Source organism: Falco cherrug, chromosome 8 (assembly GCF_023634085.1).
Source record: "Falco cherrug isolate bFalChe1 chromosome 8, bFalChe1.pri, whole genome shotgun sequence".
Taxonomy (NCBI): Eukaryota; Metazoa; Chordata; class Aves; order Falconiformes; family Falconidae; genus Falco; species Falco cherrug.
Window position 1 is genome coordinate 59,149,674 of NC_073704.1, and position 19,049 is coordinate 59,168,722.

Consider the following 19,049-nt stretch of genomic DNA (forward strand, 5'->3'; position numbering starts at 1 on the left):
AACAGACAGCACAGGCAGAGTTTGGCAGGCAGACCTGGGAATGAACCGGTGCTGCCTGTGTCTAGGTCCTGGAGAAGCCCTGGCAGGTCCTGGGCTGGGGACATCCTGGGCTGGGCATGTGCCTGGTCCAAGAGCATCCTCTAGTGGCACTGCCCGCCCTGCTCCCAGGGAGGGTCGTGCTGGCCCGAGCCCCCCCAGCAGTGTCCCCACGGGATTTTGGTGGTGGGAGGAAGCCGAGTTTGTAGAAGCCAAAGCCCAGTAGCGTGGGCTGGAGTCATGACCCGTCAGGGGCTGCATAAGCTTCCTGCCAGTGGTACCCCATGCTGGCAGGAGTCTGTCCCTGTCTGCTGGGGACAGGGAGCCCAGCAAGGGCACAGCAGGGGCTTATCTTTGTGCCTCTCTGAACAGACCCCAGAAGCCAGGGCTCATGAGCCTCATACATAGCACCTGTACTGTAAGAGCCACCAGCTTCTGCGGAGGCAGATGAACAACATCTTGTCCAGCCTGGCTGTGTAACTGTCGGCACATGTAAAAGCAGGTACATGTGCAACCCAGGATGCTGCAGCTGAGCTGAGAGTCGTAACAGCCTAATTCAGACCTCCCAGACTTGTTACACTTGTGACCCCTCTTAATTTGACCGCGGGACTTCAGCATATCCCGTAGCACTCACTGGGCTTAAGCTGTCGATTGCTAGCAGTTTGCGTGTCACAGTTCTGCTCTCGATCAGTTTCCTTTACCCTGGCTGAGGACAGGGGGGTCTCAGAGAGCTGAGCCCAAGGAGACAAGTTCATTGTGTCTGGCAGCTCAGCCATAAAAACTCATTCACATGTTCATTTCCTTCCTGAAAGCCATTCCAGACGGGTTCGAGATTGAGTCCCAGCCCTCGGAAGAGCCCATAGAAGGGCAGGACCTACAGCTGAGCTGCAATGCGGACAATTACACCTATGAGAACCTGCAGTGGTATCGGCTGAACCTTTCCAAGCTCCATGACGAGGAAGGCAACCCCCTCGTGCTGGACTGCAAGAATGTCCACCACTATGCCACCAAGATGCAGGGGGAGCTGCGCTTCCAGCCTGACTCCAACGATGCAACCTTGCTGCTCACCATCCCCAACATCTCCCTGGGCGAAGAGGGAGACTACGTGTGTGAGGTGCAGAACAGGAAGACCCGGGAGAAGCACTGCCACAAGAAATACATCTCTGTGCAGGGTGAGGGTCCACAGGGCAGGCGGGAGTGACAGAGGAGAGCTGATGCTCTTGCTGCCATCAGCTTCCCAGTCTTGTCCCCAGGGGAAGCCACGCAATCAAGCTAAACTCAAGGTGGCAAAGGCAGGGCACCTGGGTTCTCAAGACACCCTTCAGCAGGGGTCAGAGACCCAAAGCCCCCCAGGAACACAGATATTCTTTTGATCAATCAGTTTCCCGTTTTCCCCTCCTCCTCTTTGTGCTGCTCCTCCAGCCCTGGAGATTCCTCGCCTCAAGCAGAACCTGACAGACATTTGGGTGAACATCAGCGACTCCATAGAGATGCGCTGTAAGGTGGATGGCAACCACGTTCCTGAAATCAGCTGGTACAAAGACGAGAAACTGGTTGAAGAAGTGTCAGGTACAGTGAGCTGGGGATGAATCAAAGGCAGGGCATCATGTCCAGCAGCTGGAGAGCTGAATACTGCTGGGTTCTGGGAGTTGCTGTACCCAGGCAAAGGCAGCCATTCTCTGAATTGGCTGAACTCTAGTCTTAATCATGTTCTATCCCAGTTTGACGCAGTCTGGTTGGCCAAGTCTATGCCCTAGGGCCTGGCTCAGCACTGTCTGTGCATGTGCACATTCAGCTGGAGAGCAGAGAGAGGTAAATCGTTCATCTTCATACTCTCAGCCCAGTGCCTGGCAGCTGTGTTCATGGAGGGACCAACCCAGGTCCCGTGGAAGGAGCATGGGAGGGATCCAGGCACATTGCAGAGGGAAAGGAACAAGCCCTGACACACCAGCTGGACAGCCTGGCACCATCCCCGCCCCGCCAGCACTGTCTGCGGGGGTTTCATCCCCTCCATACACTGCCTGGGGAAGGTCCCTCCAGGGTATTTCTGGGCCATCAGGCCACAGAAGAGAGCATCTGCCAGCTGGTGCAATTTCACTCTGCCATCTAAAATAAACTGGGCAAAAAATAGGAGCCTTATTTTAAGTTTGAATGAGTCCAGCATACTAATCCCCCCTCCCTGTGAGTGACCACCACAACCCTCCATGCCTTACAGGGATTGACCTGGCAGACTTCAACCAGAAGCTGAGCATTCAGAGGGTGAGAGAGGAGGATGCTGGGCTCTACCTGTGCAGTGTCTGCAATGCTAAGGGCTGCGTGAACTCCTCGGCCAGCGTCTCTGTGGAAGGTACCAGCAGCCACGACACCCCTGGGGATGAAGAGGTGGAGTAGGAGTGTGGCCAAGGTCCCATGCCTCTTCCCTGTGACACTGAGCAGCAGGAGGCAGTCAAAGCCCCTAGGCCTGGCTGGTAGCATGGTGCTCTCACAGGAGGATGTATAGTCCAGAGCATGTTTAGCTCAGGCAAACACACCTCCCCAGTCTCCCCACATCCTGAAGCAGGCTATAAGGGGTGGCCGAGCTGGGGCATGGAATGAGAATCTCTGAAGCTGCAATTTCCCTCCCATCCCACAGGCTCTGATGACAGGACCAATGTGGAGATTGTCATCCTGATTGGGACTGGTGTTATCGCTGTTTTCTTCTGGATCCTCCTTATTCTCATCTTCTGTAACATCAAAAGGGTATGTGATTGTCTCTGTCCCAGGGCAGGGGAGGTGATGTAGCAGGGCTTGGGGCAACACCATTGCGGTGATATGGGGCTGTATGACAGCATCTGCTAAAAAGAGGTCATTGAGAGCTGCTTCAAGCGCTGTCACCACCAAGGACAGGGTGTACAAGGGCTGTGGTAAAGGAGGTGACAGGGAATGGCTTTTGCCAGGGGGAGGCAGGTCAAGGCAGGCAAAGGAACCAAATCCCCTCTGGGAGTCAGCACCCAGTACAGGCAGGGCATCTCCTCACCCTTTGTGTTGGCTGATTCCTGCAGCCTGCCCACGCAGACATCAAGACAGGCTACCTCTCAATCATCATGGACCCCGGTGAGGTGCCTTTGGAGGAGCAGTGCGAGTACCTGCCCTATGATTCCAGCAAGTGGGAGTTCCCGCGAGACCGCCTGCGCCTAGGTGAGCTGGACTCCCTCCCTGCCACTGCGTGCAGTAGCCAGCATTTCCCACCAGGTTTCTCACCTCTGTATTTAATGCCTTCTCTCTGCCTCAGGCTTCCCCTCTTCTTCCCCAGACTGTCCCTAAAGCCCAGCTGTGCCTGGGAAATCTCTTTGGGTCTGACTCTATGGACAGGTCTGAGCCAACTGTAAGCCCAGACTCTCCCAGTGTACCCACACAGGCATCACTGAGACCAGAAGACCTCTGGGCATGCTTTAAAACACATCCCCATATTCTCCAAGTGGCAATCTGGACAGAACACACAGTCCACAGCAGGTACCACAAGCTCCAGACCCAAGACTGCATCCATTATCCTCCTCATGCTGAGATACCCACCTGCAGTCTCTTGCCTCTGTCTGGAAGAGTTAAAAGGGCTGCAGACTGCCTTTGAGGCACAGAGCACTGGCATTAGCCCTGGTTGCTCTGCTGCAAGGTGTCACGTTTACCTTGCCCATACGCTCTGCTTAAGGGCAACAAACAGCCCCTCACTTCTGCAGGGCCATTTCCTTCCTCTGCTTTGTCCATGCCAGCTCTGCCTCAGTTCCTCCCATCATCCTTTCTCTTATTCTCACTGACAAAGCAAGCAGCCACCTGGGAAGGGCACACGTTCCACTCCTTCCTTTTCCTTTATGATGTTTGTTCTTTCTTCTTCCCATGGTTTCCTGTTGGGATTTTTGTTTTTTCATTCCATTCTGCCTGTGCTGCACCTGCCTTCCTTCACACTGCCTCTCTCCTTGCTCATAGGTAAAGTCCTGGGTCACGGTGCCTTTGGGAAAGTGGTGGAAGCATCAGCATTTGGGATCAATAAAAGTAACAGCTGTGAGACCGTAGCAGTCAAAATGCTGAAAGGTATGTGGACAGTGAAGCAGAATATGCAGTCTGTGTAGACAGCAAAGAATGAGGCACCTGCCAGGGAATATCCACCCTGTAAATACCTGTCTTTTGCATAAAGCATTTGTTAAAACTCTGGAAAAAATGTTTTGTCTCCCACAAGCACTCCTGGGTGCTTCTGCATAAGCCAGCCCTGAACTAGAGGAGAGGAGCTGGAGCCAGCCTTTTAATTTATGGCTTCTTGGTCTCAACACAGTTGATCCTCTTGGCCTCCCCTCATGGATGCTTTAGCCCCATTCAGCTGCACTGGGAGGCAAGTGGCAGAATAGACAGCAGGAACTTGAGGAGGTCGGCTTTCGAGGAAATTTACCTTGTCTGCAAAGGCAAAGAATGAAATCTGTCTCAAAGGACGAACAAGAATCCAAACCCCCTCTTTGGCAGGTCACTAAAAGAAGTGTTTCTTTCAGTTGCCTTCTTCCAAATGTGCCTGTATTTTGTGTTTATGGGCCAGGTTCGGACCTGGGTAAGGAAGCAGGTTGCAGTTCTTATCCAGTTCTGAGGGCTAAATTGGCTTTGCACCCAAAGCTTGGTCAATCCAGAGTGAAATTTTAAGCTTTTATAGCCACACTTTCAGACAGGCATCCAAAACATTATTTTGCAGTTTGGCACCCAACAAAATACCGAGGCAGTCTCTGGCCGGCAGTGACCTGTATGTGGAAACCAAATCATGGCCCATCTCAGCAGTACTTATCACTGCAAGTGTACAAATGATCTGCACAGAAATCGCAGAGGGCATCCTGGACATGCAAGTTTGCTTCACAGTCCTTTAAGGCATGGCTCTCAGCTGGCCCATCAGTTGCAGCTCACAAGGATGCTTCTGTCTCAGGCTAAATTTACCAACTCTTAAGTAATGCAAAATGCATGTGGGGAAGCCAAGAAGTATGAAAAAGGCACACAAAACCACAGAACACCCTGAGGGTAAAACAGAGGATCAAGAGTTGATGTGAATTAGGCACTCAGAGAGAAAATGCAGTACAGAGAGCTGGCCAGGGCACAACACTGTTTGCTATTGGAGAGGAATCATAAAAAGATATTCTGGGTTTGAGCTGAGACAGCTCCTATCTTCAGTCATGATCAAAAGACTCAGATGCCTTTTGTTTCTAATTTTCCTTCACATTGTTTTACAGCTCTTTATCTCTGTTCTAAGGCCAAAAGGGCAAAGATTCAAGTGTGTAAGCCTCAAGTCATCTGTTTCCCCACACAACTATCACAGAGAAAAATCTGTCGGGCACAGGTTATGTTGTCCTTTGCTCTGGGTGCCTGCACCTGGAGGGAGCACCCTACTCATTACAGCAGGGATGTGGGATCTCCAGACAAAGCTCTGACATTTCACATGGAAACATGCAATAACAAAATGTACCAAGACTCTGGGGTCACAGCCTTCTCAGCAAGACTCACATTAACACTCTGCTAGAAGAAGGGTGGCGAGGGGGAGTGAAATGCCGCGAGGAGGCATGGTGATGTGGCATGTCTGTGTTTCCAGAGGGAGCTACCGCAAGTGAGCACAAGGCACTGATGTCAGAGCTGAAGATCCTCATTCACATCGGGAATCACCTCAACGTGGTGAATTTGCTGGGTGCCTGTACCAAACCCAATGGTAAATATTTCAGAGCAACAGACTCTGCCTGCTCCCAGAGATCAGTGCTTGTCCCCTTGTGTCCTTTCTGCTGGCCACATGTGCCACCACAGGGGTATGTGGGGATGTTATCAGTGTGTCTGTGTGCATTTAGGACAGGTGCCACAGCTCAGTGGGGCCGCACGTGACATAAGTCAGGGCAAATTCTGACCATCCCAAGCCCTTACCTCTTCCCCTGATCTTTGGTGTCTTCTCACCAGGTCCACTCATGGTTATTGTTGAGTTTTGCAAGTATGGAAACCTCTCCAACTACCTGCGGACCAAGCGGGAAGGATTCAGTCCTTACAGGGTAAGTGTCTTCCTTTGACCCTAGAGACCTGTCCCATGTCTAGGGAAGGAAGATGTTTAGTGTGAAATATGATCTGACAATGGGACAAAGACACCCTCTGTCTAGCAGCAGATCAACTTTACACAGTGATCTGGGTTCACATGCCATCAGGGAAGTAATTTCTTTCTGCAAGGGAAGATAGGTGCTTCCAGGCCAGAATTACATTCCAAGAACAGGAAAAGACTGTGCAGCTTGTGGGTGCAGGGGTTACAATGTGTGGTGCCTCCTGAGGGTTTTGGTTTGGTCTCCTTGCCAGGAGAAGTCTCCCAGGCTGCGTATTCAGGTCCAGTCCATCGTGGAGGCAGTGAGAGCAGACAGGAGAAGTCGTTCCGGGACTAGCGACAGCGCTATCTTCAACCGCTTCCTGATGCACAAGAACCAGACAGCACAGCCAGTCCAGGAAGGTAATACTCCAGCCTCAGCAGCAGCTCCTCACCTGGCCCACCAAAAAAATGCCAGACTTGGCTAGCTTGGGGAATGGGTAGAGCATGACACTGGCAAGTTAGGACCCAGCCCTGCAGCTGATCACTCCACTGTGGCATGGCAATTCCCTGAACAAGGCTACTAGAGTCGTCTGTTGTCTTGTAATAGTCTCAAAACTCAGAAGAGAGGGTTAAATCCCCTTGGATTTTTTTAGCCTAAAGAAAGAGATTTGAGGGGGATCTCAGTGGGTCCTCCCTAGGACAGGAATGACGAGCTGACCCTCAGAGTCCCTTCCAGCCCTGTTCCCCACATCCCTGTCTGAATGACATGTGCTGGAGGCTGGGCTCATTCTCCTCACACTTGAGCAGGTCCCTGCCATGTGCTTTCTGCCACCTAAGCAGAAAATCCTAGAGGGGAGCTGGTTACTCCAGTTAGCACTGAGGACTAGCTGTATCTCACCAAGGGGCTGGCTGTATCCCACAGTCCTGGAGAAACGGAAGAATGACAAAAGACCTCTCTCTCACTGTGTAATCATTTTCTTGTACTCCCGGACAGTGGATGACTTGTGGCAAAGTCCCTTGACAATGGAAGACCTGATATGCTACAGCTTCCAGGTAGCACGTGGCATGGAGTTCCTGGCATCCCGAAAGGTGAGTTCACCCTTTCCTTCACTCCCCTCTTCTTTTGCACATGCCTGATCAGAGAAGGCCTGCCTACAGCCACTTCACAGGTGACACACAGAGAGGTTCAGTGACCCTGCCTCACACTTCTCAGGAAGTCTGAGGTAGCCCTGCATGCACAAAGATGGGAAATTAGTCCTCTTGTATTTCACCCTCTCCTTAACCACCTCCTTTTGCAATTGTTATCCTTCCCACTTCTACCATTCCCGCATTACAGCTCAGGTTCACAAGGGAAGGGGGGTGCTCCACACTTTCTGATGGTGGGTGCTATCCCTCTGATTTTTCCCCTTCCTCTTTGTGTGCCCTCAGTGCATCCACAGAGATCTGGCAGCTCGCAATATCCTGCTGTCGGAGAACAACGTGGTAAAGATCTGTGACTTTGGCCTGGCCCGGGACATCTACAAGGACCCTGACTACGTCAGGAAAGGCAGTGTGAGTGCCATCTTCTCAAACCCTATACAGATTAGGCCCCCTTGAGGTGTTCATAAACTACTCTCGGGATGGAATAAACTGAGGAGAAGATGAAAAAGGAGGAGTGGAACCACTTGTGTGGCTGGGACCAGGAACTGTTGGTCCAGTGATGTATGTGCTCTCCTCCTCTACCACCAGCAGACATCTATCTCCTTCCTTCTGCCCCTCAGCTTGTCGTTAACTTACTCTTGTTTCTTTATACTCTTTCCTCTTCCTTTCGGTGTCTCCATCTCTCCCTCTGGCCTAACCAAACCTCCATTTCTCCATGGAGAGAGGAGCAAGACTATCGGCTCTGATTTCCATTCATCCCTTTCATCCTGTTGCTACAAGAAAGGCTGTCCTGGGAGATGTCCCTGACTGAATGTTTGTGCCTTGCCTCTCCCTCCTGCAGGCCCGTCTGCCTCTGAAGTGGATGGCTCCAGAGAGCATCTTCGACAAGGTCTACACCACCCAGAGTGATGTCTGGTCCTTTGGGGTCCTCCTCTGGGAAATATTCTCACTAGGTGAGTGCTAATGAGGGTCACATGCTGCTGAGGAAGACCTCCATTCCCATGTAACGGTTTGGTGGGTGAGTCTCAGCAGAAGGCCTTGACCCTCTGAAGCACACCAAAGGAGTGATGGGAAGAGACATCGATGTAGGCAGAAAAAACATGGAGGCCACATCCACCCACAAACAGTGATGGGGAGATGGGCATGCAGAGGTGGCCTCCAGCTCACTGAGGCAGAGAAGCCTGCCTCAGGCAGCATCAAGGACTTGGGCTGTGTATGAGAAGTGATCACAACTCCCAGTGTTTTGGGAGGAAAGGCAGTCTCAGGACTGGTTTCTGATGGCACATTTCGTGTTCCCACTACTCTTCAAACATCCTTTAGGGGCATCTCCATACCCTGGAGTCCAGATCAATGAGGAGTTCTGCCAGAGGCTCAAAGACGGTACCAGGATGAGAGCCCCAGAGTACGCCACAGCAGAAATGTGAGTCAGAAACCTCATGGATCCCAGCACAGGGCAGGACAGGCCCCTTTGTGGGATGCAAAGGCCTTTCAGCCAGGGTGGGGAATGAGCCAACGCATTCTTCACTCCAGGCAGCTGCCTGGAGGGCAAGCCAGATGGTACCCTTGCATACCCATGCTGGGATGGGTCTGCAAGTGGGCAATGTGCTTTCCCACTCTGAAGGGTATCAGAGGTGTCCGAATTAGCTCTTTGTGCACTGTTATACTCAGAGCATAATGAACGAGGGATCCCTTCCAGTAGGTCTACATGGCCAGTGGGCTGGGGAGTGCCAAGCTTTCCTTCACAGTGCAGGTGCATGCTGTCCCAGTGGGCACAACGTGGATGTGAGCTGCAGAGTGGGGTATGAGGGGTTTTCTGTGCTATAAAACCAGCATCTCTTCTTGGCAGTTACCGTATAATGTTGAGCTGCTGGCACGGCGATCCCAAGGAGAGACCAACTTTCTCTGACCTGGTGGAGATACTGGGGAACCTTCTTCAGGAAAATGTCCAGCAGGTGAAAACTTCTCTGTGTCCTTGCTCAGCTCCAGACAGCTCTTTCTTCTCCCGCTGCTAGCTCCCTCACTTTGCTGTCCTCTGATGCCCTGGCCAATGCAATACCTTTGCGCAGGCCAAGGGATAACAGTGTTTCCTGGATCAGAGAGGTCTGTTTCCCAGAGCTGCTGGAGAGCTCATTTCTGTGGTAGCCCTCTAGCTGCATCCTAATATAGCTCCACTTCCTGCAGGGCGGGTGCCCTCTCAGTCGTCATTACAGTATTTCGATCCTAATCCCCAGATGATTTTTTTAAATTTTTCAGCTGAGTCAAGGTCCTAGCGCTCCCGCCTCCCACACGCCTGCATAATGAAAACCAGGACTTCACCAGGGTTTCTGAAACTCTACCCTTAGATTTAAATGTCAGGACCATGTGAACCAAACAATTGTTCCATTACAGCAGTCAGACATACAGATTTCTTTGAAGCTATTACTAATCACTGCCATGCAGTAACTCACCAGGACTTTTAACTGCGATGAGCATGCAGCTCTGATTTTAACATTTTCTTGATGTTCCGTTTCAGAAAATGATAGCTAAATGCTTAAATATGTGTACTGTCTCATCCTGACGTCCCTGACTTTAACCTTTTGGCACTGGATCCCAGCACAGGCATGACTAAGCCACAGTGATGTGCCCCCAGAGCACAGTGCTCTGTCCATGTAGGCTGGAGAACTGTAGGTGCCGTAGGACTGGGTTGTTTTCCTGCTCACATGCACCTCCATGCACCGGCAACAGTTGCAGCTACTTAACACAGAGGGCACAGAAATCTCCAGCCAGATATTTTGTCCCAGAGAAACAAAAGATACAAAGCAGAAATTTTCCTCCCCAGCTCCGACAGCTTTTGCTTGTAGAGCCCTTACTTATGGGAAAGCCCTCCCCTTCTTGTAAAGCTACTCACTGTTCTTCCTACCAGGAAGGGAAGGATTACATCCCACTGAACGATTCTCAGAGCTCAGAAGATGACGGTTTCTCCCAGGTGCCTTCCTCTGCCCAGCAAAACTCAGATGAAGAGGACTTTGACATGAGGATACGCTGCCACAGCCTAGCAGCAAGGTGAATCCCCTCTGAAAAGGGCAGCAAGAGCACAGCAAGCAGCCAGAAGCCTGAGCTGTAAAGGAGCCTGAGGGATATGGGGAGAACCCAGTAGCAAAATATTGGAAAAATCCCAGGTGGTCAGGTGTGATCCAGGCATTTAGGCCATAGCATCTTGCTTATAAAAGCAAAATCACTTTCCTTTGCTGAAGAGAAAGAGGCCTTGATGTGTAAGCCTATGACATTCCTCCAGCTATGCTGCCGGAGCATCAGGTCCCACTAAAGGCGGTGTGGCCCATTAGGTAGATGAGGAAGGGTGTCAGCTGCATCTCTGCCCTTCTGCTAATGCAGGAGCTTCATCCTATCCGTTCCTAACTAACCCAAACAATTAGGCCTAGGCTTCTCATCTCTGGGGAGCTGTGATAGTGTGATGCTTGGGATCTACATGACATTATTCTGCTATTCCAAAGTGGAGAGGTAATCGGGGCTTGATTTCATCAGGAAGTCTGGGTGGTCCCCATTGCAGAAGTAGTATGGGGTTAAGAGGTCTAAGATGACACCATTGCCCTCCCAAAATCCACCATTCACCTCCCTCCCTACTTTGATTGCATGGAGAGGTTGGGTTCAGGTCCTGTTTATTCATGACACTGACTTTTGGTTTTACTGAACGCAGTACGCTTCTGTTGGCAGATACTACAACTGTGTCTCATTCCCTGGTTGTTTGACGGGAGGAAATCAGATCAGGTGTCCATCCAGGATAAAGACTTTTGAAGAGTTTCCCATGACACATACAATGTACAAGGCACACCCGGTGAGTAGCATCTGAGTGGAGTTGAGCAGGGGGCAAAGAAATGTTCAGCTGTTTCCTGACACCTTTGCTGTTAAGATCATGGAAGGAAGATCACTCCTACTCCTATCTAATGTCAGTCTGTCTGTGTCATTCCTGTTCAGACCATCCAGTCCTATGCACATTCATTTCTCCACCTGGCACATAGGGGTTTCTGTACAGCACAGCTCGTACTGCCTGACTGTGAAATAGGTTAGATCTGCAAGCAAGGGGTCTACAAAGTACCTCAGAGAAGAGCCTGCCCTTCACCCTTCTCAAATCTGTGAACATGGCCTGGTTAAGCATACTGAAATCCGGCCAGGACTAGATAAATCCAGAGTGCTTGTCTGCATCTCCCATATCTTGACCCACATGGCAGCATGCAGTAGGGATCCTTCTGGCATCTCTGAACTAAGCTGGTACTTGTATCTCCTCTAGTGGCAAAATTGAAGTCATACCTTTAGTCTCAGAGGAAAATCTCACCTCTCACAGATTTGATGGTAATATATCTTCCAGGCAGGGAGGGTTTGTTCCCACCCCACCCCCCAAAAAGAAGTGGCACTGAACTGCACACACAAATCCTACCTATGTGCTGCTTTTAAGAAGGCGCCTAAAAAAAAATCAGTTCCAGCAACACCATGGAGCATGCTGGTAAAGTGCCCCTACTTCTTTTTCCCCATCACAGATACACATGATCTCATCTCCTGAATGATTTCTCCTCCCTTCCCACTCTGATCAGTCGACAGGGATGTTACTGATAACTCCTGTTGCTTCCTTCCAGGACAATCAGACAGACAGTGGGATGGTTCTGGCATCTGAGGAATTTGAGAGGATAGAAAACCGACACAGAAAAGAAGGTGGATTCAGGTACTCCTTAAGTCTAGCCACTCAGACCTCCCTGCTGCCAAATGCACTGAGACCAGGAGGCAGCTCTCAGTCTCTCCCCATAGGGTATTCAGCAGCAGCAGGGCTCTGGGCGCTGAGCCAGAAAGGTCCGTGCACACATTAACGAGAGGCAAAACGCACAAAGAGCAGACCTGCCTGCTGCTTCCTAGGGTTTACAAATATACACTGTGCCTATTCAATGAGAATGTGTCTGTTAAGATAATGAGGCACAGTGGAGTGGTGGTGTTAATAAGACTCTTAATGCTTATTGACATTTTCTGATTAAATGTGTCAGGCCTTGTTCAAGCAGAGGCAGGTGGGATGGATGGAAACTGTGGCTGACACCTCCCTCCCCCAGCCCTGACCCATGTGGTACAGGGCCCCGATGTGGCATTGCTCTGGGATGGTACAGGCCTTAGGTCTTCCCACGTGCTGGTACTGAACCTGGCAGGTTGAGCTGGCGCTCCTGGGGCTGCAGATGTTATGGATGGTTATGTCCTTGCCCCAGGCTTGGAAACTGGGAAGGGACCTGTCCAGCTCATCTCTGCTTGGTGCCAGAGCAGGCTGGGACCTTGTCTCTGTGACAGTGTGTTGAGCGAGCCATGTCAGCCCATGTGTAGACAAGACCAGTCCCAAGCCCCTTCCTCACCTCCTCTGCCTCCCCACATCAGATCAGACTGGTCATTGTCTTTTCCCTCAGTCATAGCCCTGTGGCCTCTGCTCTTGCATCAGACTGTCTCCTGCTTCTTGTCCTTGTCCTCTTTTCCCTAAGGCACGTTCCTGTTATCTCCTACACCATGGGCTACCTGGTGTCCAGTCTCCTGGAAATCACTGCCCTTAAACCTCTCCTTGAATGTGTCCCTGCCCTCACTCTTGTGACTTCTTGCCAGTCACCTGGTGTTGGCAGGTGCTGAGATGGGGTTGCTGATTTCCTCCCACATCTTCTTCATCATCTTACTTCATTTCCTTTCCCCCATCCTGGCTGTTGGTTTGTATTAGTTTCTGTTACTCCTGCCAGGTCTAAGAGCAATTGAGGCAATGTCTCTTGTCTCTGCCTGCTCATTGGGGTCCCGACCCTTCCCTGGGCTTCCCAATGGTATCCAGAAAAGCTGAATTAACTCTGTTACCAGGTTACGTGCAGATTTTTCACAAAACATACAGGCTGTGCTTAGGTTTAGAGAGAGGCTTGGTGTTGTGCTTTGAAATGGAGGTGTAGGTCCATTCCTGCCTTTGCCCCGTGCATTAGCAGATGATGTTTCCTGAAGGTGGGATCTCTCTAAGCAGGACAGAGGCTCTCCAGGAGTGCTCAGATTGATCTTTTCTGTCTCTCTCCCTCACAGCAGTAAAGGGCCCAGCCGAACTGCAGAGCTGCCGGGGGAACAGTTGGACCTGCGGGGCAGATGTCGGCTGTTGCATGGGTCCCAAGTCGGAGGCCAGACTTTTTACAACAGTGAATATGGGGAGCTGTCAGAACACTCTGAGGACGGCAGCTGCACCCCACCTGGAGAGGGGGCCAGCCCCCCCACTCTCCACGCTTCCTTCTTCTCCGAGCAGTACTAATGGCATCAGGCCCTGGAGGCGCCTACCAAGGCATCCCCTCTCACCCTCCAGGCATGTCATCAGGGTCACCCAGAGCTTCTCTTCAACCTATGCCCAACCCCAACAGGGAACCTACTCTGAACGGATGGGGAACACCAATGTCCTTGGAACCGCAGCACGATGGCCCATGCAGCATCTCCAGCTGCAGCTTCCCCGTGCCAGGACTGGAGAGCACGCCTCACTGATTCCTCGCATTTCTTTTCTTCCTGCGGCTCAGACAGATGCATTCTGCCAGCAAGTGGGTGCCTGTGTTCAGCACTACAGCACCTTCTGCCTAGCATCCAGCCTCCACTTAGATCAGCTTCCCATTCAGAAAGCCCATTTCAGGTCAGATATAAATAGATCTGTCTTAGTCTCAAGTTTCTTCCTGGTGTGCAGCCTGAATGTTTTTCCTTGGATTGCTTCCTCCTCCTCTCTTCATGATGTCAGACGCTGAGCTGTGGAGCAGAATCAAAGGGAAGAAATCCCTAGTGGTATTAGCAGCAAGAGCAGGACATTTTAAAGAGGTATATGGAGAGATCCCGAGGGATCTTTGTAAATGTTCATGCACATTGCTCATTCTGGGTAGGTGCCAGCCTCTCCATCTCCTCTGCGAGCAACACCCACACCCCTCTCATCTCTGCTGGGGGGAAACCTGTCAATCTGCCTTATTTTAGCCATCTTAACACAGCTAGCGCTGAGTAGGTCATCAGCTGATGGCTACAGACCTCCCAGTGAGATAAACAGCAACTCTTTTTGCAGGCCCTGTGCAAAACAGGGTTTCATATGATCTGTGCCGGGAGCAGGTTCCTCACAGGTCTGCTGGTCTCACCTTCCTCTTCTGCCAGAGCAGTGCTGAGATCATTTGTTGCTCGAATGAGAAATTAAAGCAAAGCTGTGTTAATTTCAGCTGGATTCTAAACATAGAGTGAAAATGGGTTGTTTGCTGGGAGGAAAAGGATCAAAGTGGTAGGGACTGAAATGTTTATTTTCAAGTTGCTGCAAAGGTTTTGGAAACAATGGAAGGAACAGAGCTCCAGCAATGAAGTGCCCTGAGTTGCATCCCCTTGTGTGCTGGCATCACTGAGCACATGGAGGGCAGCACCTGGCCAGGGCTCATGTTCCAGTTCTCCTGGATGAACAGTTCTGCACCATGACCTTTTCTGTTGCCCTAGTTCCCTAGCTCTAAGGAGACACCCTCTGCCCAGCGTGGTCCTCTCTGGTTTCTGTTGCAGAGCCACCAGCACAGTGTACCTGCCTCTGGAGGATTGAGGAAGATTTGTTTGCTGAGGAAACATCTCATCACTTGGGCCTTTTGTTTCTAAAAGATACCATGCAAATTCAGAGCTCTGGGGAGCCTCTGCAGCCCCTCTCTGCAGATTTCTGTGCTGCTGCCTCACCACTTCCCACCTACTTCTTTCCATCCTGCTCACAATCTGAGAGCTCAGCCACAGAGCACGGTTACATCACCGCCAGAGGAGTCTGGGTGAAAAGGCTCATCTGAACAGCTTGTTATATCTTCTCCCACACTCCTGTGGCTGGCAGAGTCTTTGTACCAGGGCATCTCAGCACCACGGAGTTTCTGCTTGTGGGCCACACCTCTGTGCACAGAGCCAAGGGTTTGATTTGGACTTTTAAAAATTTATTTCCTGTCAGACGTACTGCTTTCCCAAACTGTATTTCTTTTCCAGCAGAGGGTTTCATGCGTTTCCTGATGTGAGCCTGCGAGTCCTTACGGATGACTTTCCAAGTCTTAATTATAGTTCTCCTCACAAGTGTAACAGGGAGATTTATTTAGCACATGGGAAAAGCATGCCTGTCATTCAGATTCTCTAAGCCTGTGCAGAGCGGCCAATATTGCCCTCCCTTTTCACGTCAGCAGAATGACATGGCTGCAATTTCCATGGCAAAAAAGAGGCACAAAACCAGAACAACTTGAGCCAAACTGGCTCAGGATGTGGAATTGGAAACTGCATGTGACAATGAATTCCTTGACTTCTACTGGTGTCCCCTGAAGTTGCCAGGAATTTAAGCATCTTTAAGTAATTGTTATGACTCAATAAGAATCCTCTGGCAGGAGATGCTGAACAGCCAGGCCAAGGAAGTAAGACAGCCAACAGGGTGTAGGCCAGACCAAATTCTCCTGCTCTCATCTTGCCCTGGTTTTCAAACTGGTGGTTCCCTTCACAGAAGGAAGGCTGCATGTGACCTGTGCGGCTGGGGGTCTCCGCCAGCGTTCATATGGGTGGAGGGTGACAGACAGCTGAGCTAAATTCAGGCTGCTGGCTGGGTGATATTCATCCATAGGACCCAGGCTCTCATGTTTCCAGCGCTTCACAAGCAGTTATTTGCCTGGAAACACAGCCCCATCTGAGAGAGGGCCCAAGAGAGGGCCTATAAATAAATTAATAGTTGAAAAACAGAATTCCAGAGTAGCTGCAAGTCCTTGTCCATATGTGAAGGATAGAAACGTATTAGCAAATCCCAACACTTGTAGGGCACTGGCAGGATTCCTCAGCAGAAAGGGGGCAGAGGCATCCGAGTGCCCTGGCTGTCCCAACCAGCCAGGGCAGCTGCACTCGTCTCTAGGTTCAGCTGTAAATCGCTCCCAAGCATCCTTGTGGAGAAGGGTTACTTCATTAGAGCCATTGTTAACAACCCCCTGCTTCACTCTGGGGAAGGCGCTGATGTGACATCTGATTTTTGAACATTCAAATCATTGCATTCCACAGAAGTTTATTTTCTCTCTTTTGCACTATCTTGACAGGGGGGTGGAATCAGATACTATTGTATCTGTGTCAACAGCGTTGCATGAACAATGCAGCCATGATACGAGCAAATGCTGGCTTCTCTTCAGACACTCCTGATGATGAGGAAAACGGTTGTGTGCAATAGCTGTTGAGACAATTGTACTTTCACCTTCTTAAAAGTATACTAAAATTAGAGTGTACAAACCTGACACCCTTCCCCACACTCTTGCATTATTCCTGGCATATTTTTTTTTTTACAGTCTCCAGATAAGCATGAGCATGAAATGAAGCTGGTCTGTATTGGTTTTAAGATGTGAAGTAACAGTGTTGTCTGTCATTCCGCAGTGACAAGGGAGTATTTCAACTTTTAAACCCCAGGGTTCAATAATTGTGCCTGCTCCGTTCACAATGCACTCCCTGTTTTGTTTTGTTTGGGCTTTTTATTGGAACTCAGCACTGAAGCTAAGCTATTTATCATCATCCTCCTTCAAAATGACTGTTGCCGCTCTGTGCACAGTCTCATTTTTCCTTACAAAGTGTTGGTGTTCAGAGGACATTCCTCCCTCATGAGAACAAAGTGTTGGGTCCCCTACTTGCAAATACACGTGTGTCTCTGAAGAAAAAAAAACTGTGTATCAAGTAACACTTCATTTATATTGCAATATTTTAACCTGGTACCTGTTGTTGCTACAGCAGCATTCAATGTTTCAGTGGGCTGCCTTCGAAGCAAGTAGGTTACAACATGGGTTATGTGCGAGTACAAAATTGTGGTCCGTGTGTGTGAGTGTTTTGTGGGTGAGCGTGTGGGTGTTTGCACGTGAGAAGTTTTCCTACCAGTGAGCGTATGTGAGTGTTTATAACTCACGTTGAGTCTAGTCTCTGGAAGTTCACGGTTATATATCAAACCAGTTAGAACACTGCTTTCTTTCCTCTCCTCCTATAGTACTTGTTATCCTTTGTCATTAAGAGTTTTGTTGTAATATCTAAATGTGAAAATGAATAAAGTCGTAACTGGCAGCTGCTCCCTGGTTCCTGGAGGCCACGGCTGCCGCACAGGGCTGCTGGCTCCCTGCGCAGCGCTGGCCAGGCCCGCTCTGGCCCAAGCAACGAGCATGTTTGGGGTTTATTATTTCTACTTTTGCATCTCTGCATTTCCCCGCATCCTCTAGGAAACAGCTGGCCTCTGTGGCATTTCCATCCAGGATGATACTCGGTCTTTCTCATGATGAAGCCGGATGCGCAGTGGTTGCACTTGCAGCCAGGAGCCGGCGGCCCAGCAGCCAGCCCCTCGCCCCGCTGCTACCTCCCCCACATCCGCGACCCTCCCTCACCGCCCCGGCCCCGCGGCCCCTTCTGCCCCTTCCCCACACCGCGGGGCCGGGCGCCGGCAGGGGACAAGGGCGGTGGAGCCCCCAGGCCCGTCCCTGCTCCCGGAGCCCCCCGAGGCCGCGGCCAAGCCCCTCAGCGGGCGGCGACTGCCCCGCAGGTGGCGCCCTCAGCCCGGCGGCGGCCGCGGGGCAGAACGCGGGCGGGAAGATGGCGGCGGGGCGGCCGCAGTCCTGTTGCCATGTGAAGGCTGACAGGAAAGCGAAGGGCGGGTATGAGCCGCGGCCGGGAGCTGAGCTGAGGGAAATGTTCCGTGCCCGGGGAGCGCTGGAGATGGGATGTAAGTGGATTTATGACCGTTTCCCAAAACAAAATCGCCAGGAGCTGGAGTGAAACCTGAGGCACGGTTCCCTCCTCACCCCTGTGGTGACCTGTGAAGACCTCGGTGCCACTCCTCTGACGAAAAATGGTGCCCTGAGGCGTGGGCGTCGGCAGAGGCATGGCTGCCCTGTGCAGGGTGGGGAAGTACGAGGATGTTCCCTCAGGTCCAGCCTCTCCGCCACCATCCCTTCATCTGGCTTCGCCCCGGGGTGAAAGCAACCAAAAGGACGTTTTAGCTCTCCTCTCCCCATCCAGGGACCAGTCAGTCTGGGGAATGAGGCGGCTGAAGCTGCTTTTCTTATGAAATAGCCCATTTTTGAGCAACGTGGAGCAGCACTTCGCTCCTCTCCTGGGGCCGCAAGCGCTCGCGGCACCGAGCAGCCTCCCAGTGCTGAGGAGGGATGGGGATGGGACCAGGAGGCAGCCCTCGCAGGGAGCTGAGTGCAGCAGGCCACCTCTCTCCACCAGAAACGCGGCCGCAGGAAACCAGCCAGGGCAAAATGAAAAGCAGCCTTTTCTTGTGGTTAGCAAAGGGAACTGGGAAGTCACTGGCTGGGTCCTTCGGCTTGTTTTGCTTCTGGCATGGCCAGCAAATATTTTCTCAATGCTTTTCAAAAGTGCTTTTTAAGATCCTTCTCTGAAGGTCAACACAGTAATAGCAAGGAATCCTTCGGTCTCCTAGGACTCCCTGGCCCCTTCTGAGGTCATTTCAGCAATAAAGCACATGACTTTGCATCGAAATGATGCAGAGCTCTTAGTGCTGAAAAATCAAACTACCATCTGCACTGCAAGAACACTGGCTCCAGAACAGGTTCTGCACAGTGCAGCATGTTTGCCACAGCTTTCGCAGTCTGGCTGGGGTGAAAGTTTGAGTGAAATGTTGAGGTGTAATTAATAGCATGTAGTTCCTCACCCAGCATTTACCAAGAAGACCAAATTTAAATAAAGTGGAAGTAGAACATTCAGCTGCTGCTTCAGGAATATTTTCTGGATTGTATTAACATTTCTATAGGGCTTTTCATAAACAGCTTCTCCGAGGATTTTACACACA

General features: G+C 51.0%; 1 protein-coding gene across 2 annotated transcripts in view; it reads left to right on the forward strand.

Annotated features, from left to right (window-relative positions):
• The window catches only part of FLT4 (fms related receptor tyrosine kinase 4), a 59,794-nt gene extending 42,486 nt beyond the window's left edge, over nucleotides 1–17,308 (forward strand). Inside the window, exons 13-30 of one of the 2 annotated variants that reach the window (XM_055718764.1) lie at nucleotides 849–1,208; nucleotides 1,459–1,605; nucleotides 2,252–2,383; nucleotides 2,669–2,775; nucleotides 3,078–3,213; nucleotides 3,997–4,101; nucleotides 5,627–5,740; nucleotides 5,980–6,068; nucleotides 6,364–6,511; nucleotides 7,086–7,180; nucleotides 7,520–7,642; nucleotides 8,073–8,184; nucleotides 8,552–8,651; nucleotides 9,078–9,183; nucleotides 10,134–10,273; nucleotides 10,943–11,063; nucleotides 11,860–11,945; nucleotides 13,307–17,308. In XM_055718764.1, the coding sequence (XP_055574739.1) occupies nucleotides 849–1,208; nucleotides 1,459–1,605; nucleotides 2,252–2,383; nucleotides 2,669–2,775; nucleotides 3,078–3,213; nucleotides 3,997–4,101; nucleotides 5,627–5,740; nucleotides 5,980–6,068; nucleotides 6,364–6,511; nucleotides 7,086–7,180; nucleotides 7,520–7,642; nucleotides 8,073–8,184; nucleotides 8,552–8,651; nucleotides 9,078–9,183; nucleotides 10,134–10,273; nucleotides 10,943–11,063; nucleotides 11,860–11,945; nucleotides 13,307–13,523 (2,438 nt within the window). In that variant the 3' untranslated portion in view covers nucleotides 13,524–17,308. Of the gene's footprint in view, nucleotides 1–848; nucleotides 1,209–1,458; nucleotides 1,606–2,251; nucleotides 2,384–2,668; nucleotides 2,776–3,077; nucleotides 3,214–3,996; nucleotides 4,102–5,626; nucleotides 5,741–5,979; nucleotides 6,069–6,363; nucleotides 6,512–7,085; nucleotides 7,181–7,519; nucleotides 7,643–8,072; nucleotides 8,185–8,551; nucleotides 8,652–9,077; nucleotides 9,184–10,133; nucleotides 10,274–10,942; nucleotides 11,064–11,859; nucleotides 11,946–13,303 lie in introns of both variants that reach the window. The other variant, XM_055718763.1, reaches the window with a different exon arrangement.
• The last annotated feature ends 1,741 nt before the right edge of the window (nucleotides 17,309–19,049 follow it).